This window comes from Xenopus tropicalis, chromosome 4 (assembly GCF_000004195.4).
Source record: "Xenopus tropicalis strain Nigerian chromosome 4, UCB_Xtro_10.0, whole genome shotgun sequence".
Lineage (NCBI taxonomy): Eukaryota > Metazoa > Chordata > Amphibia > Anura > Pipidae > Xenopus > Xenopus tropicalis.
Window position 1 is genome coordinate 35178799 of NC_030680.2, and position 17481 is coordinate 35196279.

A 17481-nucleotide genomic window follows, 5' to 3' on the forward strand; every position below is an offset into this window, starting at 1 on the left:
GTGTTGTGCTGCACAGAACACATATAGTGAATTAACAGACACAGCATGAAATCTCCCTGATGTTTATTGCAGTCCAGGCTCCATTGGGCCTTATCAGTATACAAGGATCTAAATATATTTATAAGCAATGAGGTATATTACATATCCACATTATTCTATAGGTTTATATACAGGTGGGGCTCATGGTGGCTTCAGAGAACAGAAATAAAATCATAGAAATAAAATGAATACAGCAATCAATGCCTAAATTAATTAAACATAAACACAGGCTTGGGCTCTGGAAATTGTGGTGGAAATACAGAGGGAAAAGGGATAATTAAAAGTAATATTAGAATTTTACTGAAAAAAAGTGCATTGTTGGCTAAATGGTCTGCAGAAAAAAAACATTATTTTGTGAAATGTGGGCATATACCTTATGTGGCTTATTGCCCATTTCATTTTCCACAATTATACTAATGATTGTTATCTTATACACAAAAATAATAATAATAATACAATGATTTCACCCTCTGGCAATTGTTTTATGACCTGGTACAGTGACACTCGGTGGTCTTTGCACTTATTGCAGTATAAAGTTTCCACGGATTATACCTTACTGTAGTGACATCTAGTGGTCAGATTGCATAACGTTTTTACAACCATGTTGTATAGTGCAGTCTTGATGTTTGTTTTACAGAAATGAGCTGGGGTTATGGTTGCACAGGATAACAATTTGACAATGAAGTAGGGCAGGGGGTTCAGAGAATACAACTTTACATATATTGTCTTATATATTAGGAGCAAACAATATTTATACTTTAAAAAATCCTTTAAACTGGCATGAAGTCACACTAAAGGCCTGTACATTAAGTTGGGATGTTGTACCTGAACTACAGTAACAATATCATACTCAGCAGTGCCAACATTTATGAAGGGGGGGTTATGGTTTGGAGGTTAGTAGCTATAATTTTCAGGGCCATGTACATAAACTGCATTAAATAACTACCCTCCAACCACTCTGATATGGCTTATTGCTAAATACAGCCAACTCTGTTCATGGCTGTATCCTATTCATTCTGTGTGGCCACATCCACCAATGCTGCCCAAATCTTTGTTCGGTATATTTTGTCAGGGCAGTGCCTATTAGGCACATTCCCTGATTTTCTTCTCCTGCTCAGTCCATTCTTATCCTTTAGAGTGCACGTTTTGGTTTTTGTGACCCCATTAAATAGACTGTCCCTTTATTACTATTGGGGCAAGTTTATATATTCCTAAAAAGTCTCTGATTTACATCAGTCCATCATAGCCTCCAACATCTCCAGAAATAGCTTGTGCATGGGGACAGCGCCCTCCTCTCGCAGCGCATGAAAATGCTGGAGGACACGACCAGCTGTCTGGCGCAGTAGTGGGAGTGTTAGAAGCAGCTTGCCATCCCTGCAGGGCTCCTCTGGGTGACGACCGGATTCGTATTCACTGAGAGCTTCTTGCAGGGCATCACGGAGCCGCAGAACTGCATCTGGATCCTCAATGTGCACAGAATCTGTGGTGAGAAGGGTATATATGTAACGCATTGCATTCCTGCTCTGCATATGACATACACATTCTATATAGCCCTCCAAATCTTCCATGAAGACTGTATTGGGACCTAATGTATAAATGATTATTAATAGTCTAATCCCTTTGTGAAGTTGCTAGAAGCCTGAACATCCTTACAGTACTAGCATTACGGTGAGGTACCGGATCTACGGACTGAGCATCTCCACTTCTATTATAATTCATTTACAAAGAACCATACGTGGGGACTACCACGTAAAAGTTTGCCCAAGAGCAGTAACCCATAGCAGGTAGCATTTACTGGTCACCTGCTGGAAAACAAACATGTTGTTGGTTGCTATGGGTTACTGCTCCCGGGCAAATTTAGTGTCTTTTATTACATATGGGGGTATTTGTTTTTCTGATCACAGTAGAAAGATGGCCGTGGGGGTTCAGCAGAAAATGTTCACTTGTCATATTAAATCTATGTCATTGAAACAGGAGGTTTTAAGTAAACATCACTTAATGTCAGGGAGAATAAAAAGCAATCACATGCTGTCTCTGGCCATGAAACTGACTTTCCACAGGCCTCTAATATTCCTACACTTGGTGTATTGTTGTTGCATTAGTGATAGTATAAAAACATAAGGAAGAGATACAGATTATGGCTTTTTTATTGCACTATCCTTTCCTGCAATGTGCATATGAGTTCAGACTTCCCATCAACAGACACTGCCTCAACAATGTAAAAAATCTTGAAAATATTCCATAATGGAAACTTTCAGTGTGTAAAGCATGCATCTTATCTGCAAATTAAACTATAGTACCAGTGGTTTAATCATCCTAAAATACTGTGATGCACTGACCAAGAAATGACACCCCCTGAGCTGGCTTTCTACACTGCACAATTCACCAACAAATGTATTAGGGTTGAGAAATTAATTCCCAGAATTGCTTTTGTTTACACTGCACAATGAATGAGTCAGAAAAGTGAAAACATTTTTAAATGTTGCTTTCTGACAAGGACAAAGGAATCATCAGAAGAGTAGACTGTCCTACACTGAGTTTGGCTCACCTGAGTTAGTAAGGGTTAGAGCTTTCAGCATGACATACTCTTCCTTTTCCACACGCAGGGTGCGATACTTTCTGACGAGGTGCAGGATGCAGGAGCAGAGGTCAGTGAGACGGGCAGAACGAGAAGATTCCTCATCAAGCACAAAATCTTCAGCAAACACAACCTCATCTTCATATGGAAGTGAGCGGAAAACAACTCCGAGCAGCAAAACCTCCATCCAGACGCTCTGCAAGAGACTCATCTGGTCCGAGAGGGAAAGGGAGGAGAATCCTAAGAAAATGAACAGAAATTTTTTAGTGAAAGACCTACTTACATGGAGACCATTTGTGCCAGTACATTAAATAGGGATAAAATCAGCAACAACCTTAAAGGGTAAGTTTGCCTTAAGGTGGCCATATACACCATTGGTCACACAAAGTTCGTTCCCACCCTCCACTGACGTTCAGGGCTGAATCATTAGATATGGTGGTAGAAACAATAGGAATTCTACCTCCTTCTGCCGAATCAGCCCTGAACGTAGATTTTGCTCAGGCGCCATCTTTTAACCCGCCCGATCGACGAGTCGATCGATATCCGCAGTCTTTTGCGATATTGGTCGCCTCGTCAAGCCGCCATACACACACCGAATATCGTACTCATCGGTGGGTGTATGGCCAGCTTTAGAATTAAAATGATAAATAGGGATTATGGGAAATTGCATTCTGCCTATTGCTTTAAAAATAAACTTCAAAGAAAAGGGGAACAAACTACTTTCATTAACCAATTGACTGCCACTTTCCGGATGAATACAGCACTGCCTGCAACTGGAAATGACATGCAAGTTAGGGGGAGGGTGGTGAGAAGCCTTTGTGCCTCCACCAGTGCAGCTCAGGAATAAAGTGCTGCCAAATGGTCATTGAAACAAACTAAAACCAACCTGAAATTGTATTAGAATTAGAATTAGAATACCACTGTTGGCAGCATACTTATATTTTAAAGGCACAGTTAACTTTTAAATTAACTTTCTATTCATTTTTTATTAATTTAGACAGGAATGGTCTGAGACAATTTTCAATTGGTCTTAAACTTTTTTTTTCTTTGTATTTGACATCTTGCAGCTTTTTATTCAGCAGCTTTCTGATTAGGAATTTTGTCAGCTATCTGGTTGCTAGGGTCCAATATACCCTAGCAACCAGGCAGTGCTTTCACTGAGAGACTGGGAGTGTAATAGGAGCTGGCCTGAATAGAATGAATAATTAATAAATAGAATGATAAGTAATAAATAGAAATGGAAGCAGAATGGAAGGCAAATAATTCAGGGAATTACAAAACATGAAGACCAACTAAAACTGAAATCTTATAGAGCAGGGATCCCCAATCTGTTTTAATTGTGAGCCAAACTCACATGTAAAATGGGGGAGCCACACAAGCACGAAAAAAGTTCCTTAAGGATGCAAAATAAGGGCTGTGATTGGCCATTTGGTAGCCCCATGTTGACTGCTGGCCTACAGGAGGCTCTACTTGGATTAAAACCATGTATTTGTGCTTCTAAGACTTGTCTTCAAGCCAGAGATTTTTAAAGTGGGCACCTTCTTTAGGGACACTGGGAGCAACATGTTGCCCCTGAGCCACTGGTTGGGGATCATTGTTAAAAACTATTCCAAAAAATATAAGCACTAACTTAAAGGTGAAATGTCCCTTTAAGGTGGCGACTTCTTATAAATTCCTAATAAATTGCAAATAGAATACTTAATTTTTATATGAGGCCCCTATTTTCAGCATACTAGATATTGAGGGCATGCTTGATATACTATCCAAGGACAGTTTTTCTTACATACATACAGACTGCTGATGCCACAAATACTCTCAAAGCACTTTTGTGATCTCATACCTGGGATGTTCTTGGCCCAGCTAATAATGATGACGATTTCACGATCAGCAAGGTCACACAGAGTGCTCATGGATTTCAAATAGCCATCAGGAAGTGCTGGGTCTGGCATAGCAAACAACTTGTCCGGCTCTGCAACCAGCAGGTGTGAGACAACTGCATTCACTGGAGCTGGCAAAAGAAGTAATAGTAAAGGAAGTAAGTAAGAGGCAAAACAAATATTCAGCTGTGCCAAAACCCAAGAGTAAGTTAAAAATAGCCTTGTCTGTAAAACAGCATGACAAACAGGCCCTAGCCCTACTGTACTGCCCAGGGAAAATGTTGCATAAGATAAGGACACAGCGAACATCAATTTGTTAAGTCAGCAATAAGAGAAGGGTGTGTTTTTTTTTAGCAAGGCAGATATTAGTGAGTACAAAACATAATGTAGTGTGCCAAATAAAGGATTCCTTTTGCTGCCATTCTGGAATCATGAATTATCTTTGAGGCAAACTGGAATTTGCTTCTAACCTGGCAGTTAGATCAACTGACACTTGGTGATTTGCTTATACAGGGTTCAATTTCTATCTACCCTTAACATCAAAGCAGCATGAAGCAGTCTTGATTTTAAAACTAGGTATGTTTTGTGGTTTCACAATCCCCTGGGTACTGTTTTGCAGAATGGTGGGTGAAATCTTAAAAACAGTGACCAGAAAAGAAGGCACATACATAGAGGTATATTAGGGAAAAGTCTGGATATATAGGTTAGGAGCAAAAAAAATTCTAAATCAACAAGTCTGACCTAAGCACTCATACACAAAAGCAGCTTAGTGCTGCTCAACCTCTGGCAAGGAAATACTAGCCTGATCAAGTTAAGGGCTCACCAAAACCCTATGTTTCTGCATATGCAAAGAGAAAGGACACACACTATGTGCATATAAACAAATGAACAAATACAAATAGGGCATGATTTCACTATTTTCAATCTCAGGAACCACTAAAAAAACTCAAAATTATCTAAACTGCAAAAGTGATCTGAGAAGCCCCTGTGTAATCCAGATTCAATCTATGCAGCGAGATTAGAACTTGGTTTAAGAGTCAGAATGCCAGATTCATGTATCCAAAGCTGTTTGCCAGTACTCTTGGTCTTTATGCATCTGAAACTTGCCTCCAAGTCAGAAATTAAAACAATTACCATGTGCTTTGGGGCCACTGGGAGCAACATGTTGCTCCTGAGCCACTGGTTGGGGATCACTGGCTTAATGTGCATATAAGAACAGAAAAGAAGGGAATATGTGCAGGCACGAGGCACTGGATAGGAGTATGTACAGGCAGCCTTACTTTGCTTCTTCACCACGGTTGCACTGGCTTGCTGAGCCGGCCCACCAGACGTGTACTGGAGAATCTCTCCTTCTGGTCTCCTCTTGTATTTCTGACGCCCTCCTCTGACACGGTCCAAGCGCACCCCTAAACAGTTAAACAGAAGGGACCAATGGTAAAGAGGGCACTGAGCACCAGGAAACAGTAGTGCTGCAAGATTCTGTTCAAAGATAAGCAGAGTCACCAATAAAAAGGAGAGACTGGATCAATGAATTTAGAAAAAACTGCCTGGCTAAACTGCTTGGGAGAATTTAAAGTCCCGAATGCTCAAGAAATACAAGAAAAAGCAGAAAGTGTGGGGATAGATAGCTCACATATGTTGCTAATGCAGATGTTGGGAAATATTAGGATTACAGGAAGGGTAATGCAAATTCTAAAATGAGGATAAGTAAACTGCCAAAATGCACCGTACATCTAAGGCCACACAGCGAAAAACCTCCAGAACCTATAATCTATTGCATGTCTGGATCACTTTCAGATGTAGTTTATGTAACATATTAATGCTACCTGGAGTCTATGAGCAATTGAAAAATCTGGGCATGTGGATATTATTGCCAGGAGGGTGAGACCAGGTGACCGTGCACCCTTGAAAATATGTGCCGGGTCACCCAATCTCACCCAATTTCAATAGGCTGAACAAGCTCATTTAGCAACACTGGGCAAACCAATTAAATGTTTGCTTTCATTTCTCTACCTGTAGCTGGCAAAAAAAAATCACTGATTGGTTACTGTGGTTTACTGCCCAGGTGTAAATTAGTCTGTCAGCACAAGTCTTTATTTATTGCTTGTTCATGAGTGTGTTCTTCACATTAAAGTCCACAAGTGCAATGTATAAAGATAATGCATGGCACAACGCTGATAATATTCAAGAGGCGTCTCTGGTTAATTGACAGGCCTGCTGGTCAATCGGATATTGGAACTGTGCAATTTTCTCTATATGGTCGATAACCTGTGCCATCATGCTTACTTTTCCATGAACTGATAGCCATAATGCCCACTTACCTTCTTTTAGCATGCCCACGCGAAGGCACTTGGTGAAGCGGCAAGCTTGACATGCCTTTCGACGTCTCTTGGTAATTTCACACTCATTGCTGGCTGGGCAGCTGTACTCGATATTGCCTGAGATAGGTATAGGGAACCGCATAAAGGGAAAGTGTCAAGCAAACAATAAAAATAAACTGGGTTTTACAGCAATATTTTCTTTCTCTAGAATTGATTTACATTAAAATGGGATCTTTTCCCAAAAACTTTACTAGCTATTTAAGGATAATTAACATTCAACAAACACTAGCTAAATTTATAGCACAGGTATCGCACCTGTTATCCAGAATGCTCAGGACCTGGGGTTTTCCATAATTTGGATCACCATACTACTAAAAAAAAACAACTTAAACATTAAACCCAACAGAATTGTTTTGCCCCAATAAGGATTAATTATACAGTTACCCCATTATTAAAATTTGATTTATTTGATTAAAATTGTGTCTATGAGATATGGCCTTCCTGTAATACTGAGGTTTCTGGATAACTATACCTGTACGCTGTATATATTAACTTGTTTCCCAGGCTGCTAAGTATCACAATAAAGGTGTCTGACTCTCACCTTGGATGGTGCGCTTGAAGAAGGCTTTGCATGCCTCACATGAGGCAACACCATAGTGATAGCCTGATGCCACATCTCCACACACCAGGCAAAGACGTTTGGGAATGGAGTTCAGGACATATTTTCCACGGCCTGAAACATCATCTTGCTCCTCATCTCTGCAGCAGCGTTGCCCTGGAGGGTCTGGTCCATGACCGCTACTGTCACTGGAGCCACTTGGACTCCGACGCCCAATGCTTTCTGGTGTCCCTGGTTCAGCCTTGATGCAAAGATCTGGGCGTCTGTCACGAGAAGACATTGTGTACAACAACTCTGCAAATAAAAGCACATGTAGTAGTGGCATTAATGCAAAGAACAAAATACACATGTAGTCTATGCAATGACTGAGTATATATGAAAGAGCAAGTTTTTAGTAAAATAATCCTCAAGGGCCTGGTGGCCAAGACCTGGAGATAAAAACCTCTGGTACAAACCATATAAACACATCCAGAGCAATTCATAAAGGCTTAATAACCAAGGCCTGGATGAAAAAACTCTGCTACAGACCACACGTATCCACAGCAATTCATTGTGTCTAAATAAACATTAAGCTAATTACAAAAATCATATGCATAATTAATCACCTGCACTCAGGGCCTGTTACAGATGGGACCCTGGGTAATGTAAGAAAGCTGGGCTCTTAAATGCTGGGGGGCGGGGGCTATTTCTGTATACACACAGATAAGGAGGTTCTCTAAAAACATTATATAAATATATAAATAACCACCAGGAAACATTTTTTTTATTCTTGTAACATTTCACTAATACTATCTTTAAACAATTACTTTTCCTGGTGTAGCAAGCTTATGCTTAACTGCTTGTGAAATACTGAGTCAGAAGGTTGCACCGGGACAAAAATGGTGAGACATGAGTCTGCTGGTCAATGATCTTCCTTGTGTAAGTGACACTCTAGCAACAGGAATCCCCAGGCAGCAGACAGAGCCAACAAGTTGCCTCCACCACCAATAATAAAACTACTACGGTGAAAGAGAACGGTAGCAAAACTTTACTTACTTAAAAGAAAAATCAATATAACTTATATAGTTATAATAATATGGACAATTATTTTCCATTCATGAACAATTCAGAAACACTAATGTCTCACTATTCTTACCTAGACACTTTCCATTTATCTCTTGCTCCATATATATATATATATATATATATATATATTTATATATATATACACTAAGTACCAATGTGTTTGTTATTATATTTATAACCATCCCTTTGCATATTGACTCTGGCTTGGGTATAGGATTTTTTTTTTAATACATGCATAATAAAAAGGCTGGAAACTATAACACTGTTTAAACCTCTTTGTATCTACAGAGACAGGATCTCCTGCACAAAGAAATATTTAGCGTAGGGTACACATGGGTGTATTTTGTCTTTATTATCTGAGAACAATACATTTTGAATGGTATTTTACAAAGTTGTCCCTATGAGAGTCTGTCTATACGCTGCTGCACAGTTTGTGGTTGATTCTGAAAGTATTAGGGAGAATGTGACACATATAATTTTCTCATTTAGAGTACCAGCTAATTAAGGGCTTTTCTGAGCAATATTTAAAGCAATATAATAATAGGAACAATGTTGGCCCTAGGTCAAGTAACCCACAGCGGGCAAGCAACATTTTAAAGCAGGCCTGTAAATACTACCTACAGATTGGTTGCTATGGGTTATTCAACCTGGAGCAAACATCGCACCTGTTATTCTTTTGATGTCCAAATGTTATAAGTATGAACACTTGGAAGCCTCTAGGTATAGGAGAACTAACTAACTGTATGCTGCCATGGGAATTTAAAGCTCTCTGGCCACACATTTCTATGGTAAACATTGTAAAACATTACAGTAATGTAAATAGAGGCTATTTACAACAGTCATAGATGGCCACTACAGCCCAGGTAACTATATACTTATGTACAGCGACCATTCTATCTGTAAACAGCCTTGGAAACAATGCAGAGCTAATTGGCAGGTATACATTGCAACTGAAGCTGCAGGGATCTATGATATCTCAGGTCTCTCTTTAGTTCCCAGTCACACAAGATACATATAGATTAGTAAATATAATAACCTGTGCTTTCATATACAAGTGAAATGATTTTACTAACTTGTTTACATTAGCACTGTTGAAGGTCAGCTTTTGCTTCATTTATGCAAGTTTACATTGAGGGCAAAAGAAAGAAAAGGGATTGTTTAAACTATACAACAATAGAAAAATTTATTAACAGAAAACACATTTAATTTTAAAGTAATGCAATGTAAAATGAATCCAATCAATGCTAACTGTATGGACACTATGCATTTAGACCCTACAGGCCAACACTAATTAAGCCCAGAACTGTGCAATGTTGGTGTAAGACTGAAAAGATAAACCAGCTCCAAGCTGATCCCCAACCAGTGGCTCGGGAGCAACATGTTGCTCTCCAACCCCTTGGATGTTGCTCACAGTGGCCTCAAAGCAGCTGCTAATTTTTGAATTCCTGGCTTGGAGGCAAGTTTTGGTTGCATAAAAACCCGGGGTACTGCCAAACAGAGTGCCCTGTAGGCTGCCAGTTTACGTAGAGGCTACCAAATAGCCGATCATAGCTCTTATTTGACAACCCCAGGAACCTTTTTCATTCTTGTGTTGCTCCCCAACATTTTTTCCATTTGAATGTGGCGCTCATGTATAAAAGGTTGGGGACCCCTGCACAAGCTGAATTGGTCCCACAAGTTTACTATTGGTTTGTAATACAAATATGAGAAATAGATAATCCCAATAAATCTGTAGTCTTTCATCTGCTGACCTCTGGCATAAGAAGATAACCGCTTGCTCCACTGAAACAAAACAGACAAAAATGTACAGGCCACTTGCTTCTCACCAGAGAGAAGAGGTTGGCCTGGAAAACGTCCGCTTTCACGTTTTCCAGACGCGACCACTGCTCCGCGCTGTGTGCCCACAGTCAGGCAGTTGCCATAGCCTTTAAAATAGGCACACAGAGGAGCGTACAGAAGTGCATCTGCTTCTCTCAGCGTGGCAGAAAAGAGCAGGGCTGGGAGAAGTGAATAAATGCTTTGTGCAACCTCGCCCTAAAGTGACATTATCCTACATTAAAGAAATAAAGTCTAACATAGGATCACATGCATTTATCCAAAAATGTTCCTTTATGTAGATAGTGACATTGGTGGTTGTTGCAGAGGGTACATCTTGCATTAATGCAAGCTTTCTGTGGCTCCGAGTACACCAAACATACATTCCTTATATAAAATATAGACTTTGTGCCAGGAAGGAAAACCCACTAGGGGGAATTTTTATCCATCAGACCTCATAAACACTGGCCCTTTTAAATCCATGTGGGATCAAAAGAACCAATAAATCAGCCACCGCTCTGAAGACGTCCAGTTGGTGACATCATATCAGCACCTAGTAAGAGCCTAAAGGTGGCTATACATCAGTGGCTAATCCGATCACATACAGATGCTGCAGAACTAAAACTCATAGCTACCAGGGGCTGCTGGGCATCATATTCCAGAATCATCTGCAGGGCCTTAAATTGCTCAATCCTGTTTTATAACATTCTGGGCCAAAGATAAAGTAAAGGGTTGCACAAACTACAAAAAGTGAAGCTGGCACAAGAAGGTCGCCAAACGAGCGGATCTTCTCCCAATGTGCCCACCTATGGGTGGGCGATATCAGGTTTATTCGATCATTTCACCCTAGGGCCAAATGGCTGAATTATAACGGTGGGCATAGGCACCGTCATAAAAATCAAACCTACCCGATCAAGATCTGCCTGATTTCCTCCCAGATGTTGGTCGGGAAGGCCCGCCGGTGCCCATATAGGGGCAGATAAGCTGCCAAATTGGTCTACTGGACTGATATTGGCAGCTAAAATTGGCCCGTCTATGGCCACCTTTAGTCAACACAATGTATCAACTTAAGGTGGCCATACAGGGGCAGTTTTCAGCTGCCAATTCGGGTCCTTAAGACTGACTTGGCAGCTTGGCCATGCCTTGCCAAATGAGCAAATCTTACCGTGTATGGCCACCCTCTGGCACACGAGGGAGATTAGTCGCCCATGACAAATCTCCCTTGTTGTGGGTGACTTATCTCCCCGATATGACATCCCACTGGTGAAAATGTAAATCGCCGGTGGGATGGCATACGCGGCTGCGCGATCAGCGAAGTTGCCTCTCGATGCAACTTAGGCAATTTCCGCAAATCGCGGCCCTGCGTATGCCATCCCACTGGCGATTTACATTTTCCCTGGTGGGATGTCATATCGGGGAGATTAGTCGCCCGCAACAAGGGAGATTTGTCGCAGGCGACTAATCTCCCTCGTGTGCCAGAGCCCTTAGTGCTACAAAGACAATGAGACAAGAAACAAATGTAACACCTTTGGGTAAAGAATACTTGGGGCAGACTGCACAGAGTGACAAGTAGGTAGAAAGAAAGAAAAGTGAGTAGCTGGCAAGAAAGACAACAAGACAGAGATGGTGTGACCTTTGATCTGTTTAAACATCATACACACATACACATTTTAGTCAGACAGGTTTTGCAATAACCCCAGGCTGTACAGGACAGAGAACAGATCATCAGCAGCAGCCCCTTGTTTGTTGACACACAGCGCCAGAAACGTTTGTGTAAGGCAGGGCAAGTGGGGTTAGGGTAAGGCTACCAGATCATGGGAAAAATATGGGCAATTCATGGAAATTCAGCAAAAATCATTTAAATGCAATCAGAGCAGCCCAGCAATGTGGATTGGTTAGAAGGGCCCTGATTTCTCAAGTCACTGGGTAACCTTAGGACAGGGCAGCATGTACTGTGCACGTAACATTAGCTGACGACTTTCTAGGAAAGCAAAGATAAGGGGTGAATAGTGGATAATGTGAAGCTAACAGGTAGGCAGCAGGAGATGAATGGCCAATAAGGATATACAGCAAGACAGAAATATAGTGACGGATGAGTAAGTGTAGATTGGTCAGTCTGACCTCTGACCTGCGCCTCTTTCCCTTTTAGCTCTCTAATTTCCTAACTCACTGAGCACAGATCCTGAGTGTGGGGGTAGTAAAATTAAAAGGCACTTTTGGAACAGTGTTGCTTTAGGACCAATGTATAGTACTGTAGTAACTACTGTAATGTACTCCAACATATATTTTTCCGTTTGTACCACAATCTTTGATGTGACTACATACCCTGCTATTATGGTTATATACCCTAGAGCCTAATCTAAATACTTGGACAGATTTTAGTTGCTAATTTTGCCCCTTCAGTTCAGCACCTTATCTGCCCATGTATGATTGTTTAGGTTTAAAAATCTTGCCGAATGGGGTCCTTGCCCCAACAGCCTCTATCCCTACTGTAGTGATCAGCCTGATATTGTCTAGCTTTAGGCTAATGCCACAAGTGGCGTTTGGCGCATATTTTTGGCAAGCCGAAAAACGCTTGCAGAAAATATGCTCCATACGCTCCTACCTATGCCTGTACCCAAATGAATTGAATACGCTCGGTTGCAGGCACATTTAGCCGATATCCACCGAAAATGCAGCTAAAGTGTGCCTGCTCTGAAAAGTACAGCTTCCACTAGAGTGCGAGCACACGGGGCAGAGCATAGGTTGGCATGACAACGGCTGCTTTTGCATTTTTCAGGCCGTACTACACACCGTGCCTGCACTCACGCGGATACTGTAGTTTTCAGTGCAGGCAGAGTCGCCATCGGGGGGAAAAGGGGGTATAATTTTGCCAGCCCTGTGAAGTCTTTTGTAAGGGGGCCCGGTCATGTTGCGAAAGTTACACAAATTGCTTTATTACGTATAAAGTTAAGCAATTTACATAATTTCCGCAATAACTGCTTAGAAAACTAAGTAACTTGCATATCAAGAAAAAGACAATGCAGAGAAGTTTTGCTGGGACAAACCCCACTGACCCCCAAAAAATAAAAAAAACAAAGGTAAATTCCACTGTCCCCATGTAGTTGACATTAATTATTAGTTTAGACTATATGAGCTGCTTTTAAAGAGTAACATCAGCTGTTTATATTGGGATCTATTAACTATTCTATGTCAACTTTGCAGGAGGAGAATGACTAGTTATTGGGCCCCACAGCAACATCATTGGGCCCCTACACTTAACATATGTAATTTACATAACTTATGCAAAAGCTTGAGTTTTTTTAAAGAAACTTACATAACTTACATATAAACTCCACTGACACCCCAATTAAAATACTGACTTATTCGCACATTAATTATTTTAACAATTCTTATGAACTACTACTGACTGGTTATTCGGCCCCACACCAATATCATTGGGCCCCTAAACTTCTGCACCTTACTGCTGTTTATATTGCACACACAAGGGGAGTGGGTAAAATGTTGGTACTGTGTGCTTGTGTTCATGGGGGCCCCATATACATAACTTGTGTGGGGCCCCAAAGTTTCTGATGGCAGCCCTGAGTGCAGGCACACAGAGCAGCTAAGGGAAGCGGATCTACTTCTCTTAGACGGAAGGAAAAACACAGGGCTGGGAGAACTGGATCATAGGCGCCATGTGCCCTCAGCCATAGGCTGTCATGGAAATCATGCTGAACCTGTCGATACAATTGCAGTATAACTTGAATATGCTCACTGCTGCATTTTCTAGCTATCACAAGACCCAAGAAGTACATCCAATTATGTGGCCATATTGTGCAATAAGGGATCACCAGCTTGCGGTAAGTCCATGTGATATCAGAAAATCAGGTCATCTATCTCTAGCTTTTCAGTATAATTTACTAGTATGCAAGAGTAAATAATAATATTTGAGACCTCATTTAACCAACCCCATTGTATTAAACACCTGCACACCATTGTGGAAAAACAAAAAGCACTGTATAAAATTAAACATATGACCAGGTTCCTTTTATTCTATCAAGTTAGTAATTTGCATTAGAATCTCATGAAAATGTCATACTTAGCCTTTTGAAACATTTTACGAGAAATGTTGCAACCCTATTGACTTCAATATGAATAAAGTCATCTGGCTACATGTCCTGCAAAGTCTATTGTGCAAAAATGTAACCAGGACTTTTATCGGAACGCATTTTTCGGGCAACATCACACAGGGAGATGGAGATTAAAATGTGGAGTATGCTATTTATTTATTTTTTTAAATGCATGCCTCCTGCACATTTGTGAGGTTACACCTATTTTACCATTATCAATTAAATCAAGTTTGATTAAATCCAATGTGATGGACAGAGATATCATGCTGTTGTAGTTAGTTACCTGCAAATTGGTTGTCCATTGTTTTAAAGAAATGCAAAAATCAGCTCTACCTGGAAGAATCTATCTATCTATGGCCATACTGATTTTGCAACAAGGTCATGAGGATAAACTAGATATCAAGATGTGATTGCCGAGTTGCAGACTTGGTCAGACCAAAGTTACAGTACACAGCAACTATTTGGGAAGCTTGCTGTTAGATTACATGGTGTGTCAGGAACCAAGCAACTGCAATAAAAAAGCACTGCAAGGCAATGGGCAATATGATTTGCATTCACAGGATGATGTTCATGAGGGGTAAAGACTAATCACTTTCTCTCAGAGCCAGTTATTACACTGCAAGCTCTATGAGCAGTAACACACATCTTGCAAAATCCCCTGCATAACAAGTTTCAAACACTATTCAAGAATACAAATACTGTTAAGCTATAGAACAGCAAAACCTCTTTTAGGCCACACTGAATGTATAAAAAGCACACAGCGAAGCATGTCATAATTAAAAAGAGTGGAATATCATGGTGATAATGGATCAAATCAGACAGGTGAGTGGAGACGAGTGGTAGATTTAACAAGATTTTTGTACTGAAAATATAAATAACAGAGGTGTATATAAACAAAAATACCATAAGTGTGTATATGTAAGACCTGTGGGAACTGATGAAATAGAACCAGCGAGCAGCAGGCTGCGTACAACTGTAACACTGACCCCTCATCTGAGTTCAGCTGTCAACTCTCTGTGACCTTGGTTCAAAGTCAATGCACTTCTTCTCAACTGAAATAAGAGTGCAAGCTCTGGAGACCACAGACTAAAGACACCCATATATGTATTATAATGATGGACACGTTCAATACATGCCTGAGAAATGTGAACTTATTTATGTTATTATGCTCCTTGTGATCATATAGGGGTAGGCTTGGCCAGTTATAGGTGTATTACACTACATATATATATATATATATATATATATATTGACATTTTAGTAAAATACACATACATATTATATAGGACCTGAACTGCTATTTTCACCTAGCAATAACAGAGTGGAAATAGAGTATATGGGAGGTTCTATAGGCATATTTACATATCAGGAAATATTTAAGACAGGGCCAGGACCCTCCAAGGGATTTTTATAGCCCCCCAATCTGCTCCAGGGCTCCACAAACCTTCTTATGTGACATTATTTGAATGTATTCTTATATTCTAGCCTTCACACATGTGTAATAGCAAATCATTTATGTTACAAAGTTACACTGCACTGATTTGCTATAGATACATATCCACTGTATGTAACTATACACCTAATGAATTCCTTACACACAAACATACACACAACTCTGCTGAGGAAAGTAAGTGGAGTATATACAAAGCTATAACCCAGTGCCATATATATATATATATATATATAACTGTAAATACTCACATCAGGGTCCTGTTGTCATATTCTGTTGGGGGTCCCGGGGGCCCAGAGTCACAGAGTCCTGAATGTATGGATACAATATGTAAGTGTGTATATGTAGAAATATCTGTAGAAGAATGCTGTCTATGCGGGTGCTGTTCCTGTGTACATATGTGTGACAATGTGAGTGTCACCCCCGCAGCTTTGTTGTGTCCCCTTGGAGTGAAGGAAGTGCGAGTGCTGCTCGGCAGTAGTGAGTGTTGTGTGTTTGCAGCACTGTGTGTATATGTGTGTGTGTGTGAGTAAGATGACAGAGCCGGCTGTAGGACACAGCAGAGGACACAGAGCTCTCACACACGGTGTGACACACTCACACACACACACACACACACACTTCCTACACTGGCCCCGCCTCTCCAGTGACAAGCATGAAAGGGCGGGGCTTTACTCGTTGCCGACACAGTAGGCGCTTTGCATAGGCAGCCAGTCAGCCTGAGGGGGCTCGCTTCTGCTGGGCGGCCGGTGGGGAAAGTCAGTCCATTACGCGCTGCAGCCTATTTCTATTCATAGCGGAGCCCAGCAGCAGCGATATCTATAACAAGGTGCCTATAAGCCGCTGATCACTTGCTTATTTCTTATAGCTGGTACAGGCAGCCTTCGGTGTATGTTAAACTATAACTCTCAGTACTACTTGGGATTCTGGGAATTGTAGTCCTACGAGGGTTGTGGTTCCTATGTCTGATTCTGGCAATTAGGCATGAGAGCCATATAACAGGCATTACTACTTCATGAACTGCTGAATTGCATAGTGCTTAATTAGCACTTAGTGAGTCAGAACTTACACAGGCTGCTGGAGTTGTATTTGTGCAACATTTGGCAGCTGTAGATAGAAAATCATTGGTTCTTGATATAACATTTTCTTCTGATGCGCCAGTTTATGTACATGTGCAATGCTGTGGGCTATTTAGGCTGCTGGTGTATAGGAGGGTATGTGCCACATTCCCTTCTGCATGTCCTATTATATTATTGGGAGTTGGATGATGACCTTGAAGGTTACCTTGGGATTGTGGGAAAGGGTCCACCATAGCCTGTGCTGGTACCCTCTCTCTCCCTGTGCCAGAATGAGAGCCCCTGGCTCCGACTTACCGTGCCTGTGACCTTGGGGAGAGGCTACAGCTGATCCAATGTGTCTGTCATACAACTATTTGGCTTATGTGAGCCAGCCATTGACAGACACCTACTGTACCATGTCCTTCAAATGACCTCTATTCTCAGCACATCACAGGCAGTTCTCGCTGCTGTAATAAGTCACATATTACATTTCCAGAAAAGCAGAACCCTAAATACAGTTTTTCAGCTCATAAAAAAGCACAGATGG

The 17481-nt window shown here is 41.0% G+C and overlaps 1 protein-coding gene across 1 annotated transcript; it reads right to left on the minus strand.

Moving 5' to 3' along the window:
* Nucleotides 1-48: 48 nt before the first annotated feature.
* esrra (estrogen related receptor alpha) lies at nucleotides 49-16410 on the minus strand. Its single transcript, NM_001079288.1, is given in 7 exon segments — nucleotides 49-1519; nucleotides 2588-2857; nucleotides 4458-4625; nucleotides 5775-5900; nucleotides 6816-6932; nucleotides 7417-7728; nucleotides 16128-16410. Coding segments are annotated over 6 exon segments (1227 nt in total). The 5' UTR covers nucleotides 7715-7728; nucleotides 16128-16410; the 3' UTR covers nucleotides 49-1271.
* Between the last annotated feature and the right edge of the window lie 1071 nt (nucleotides 16411-17481).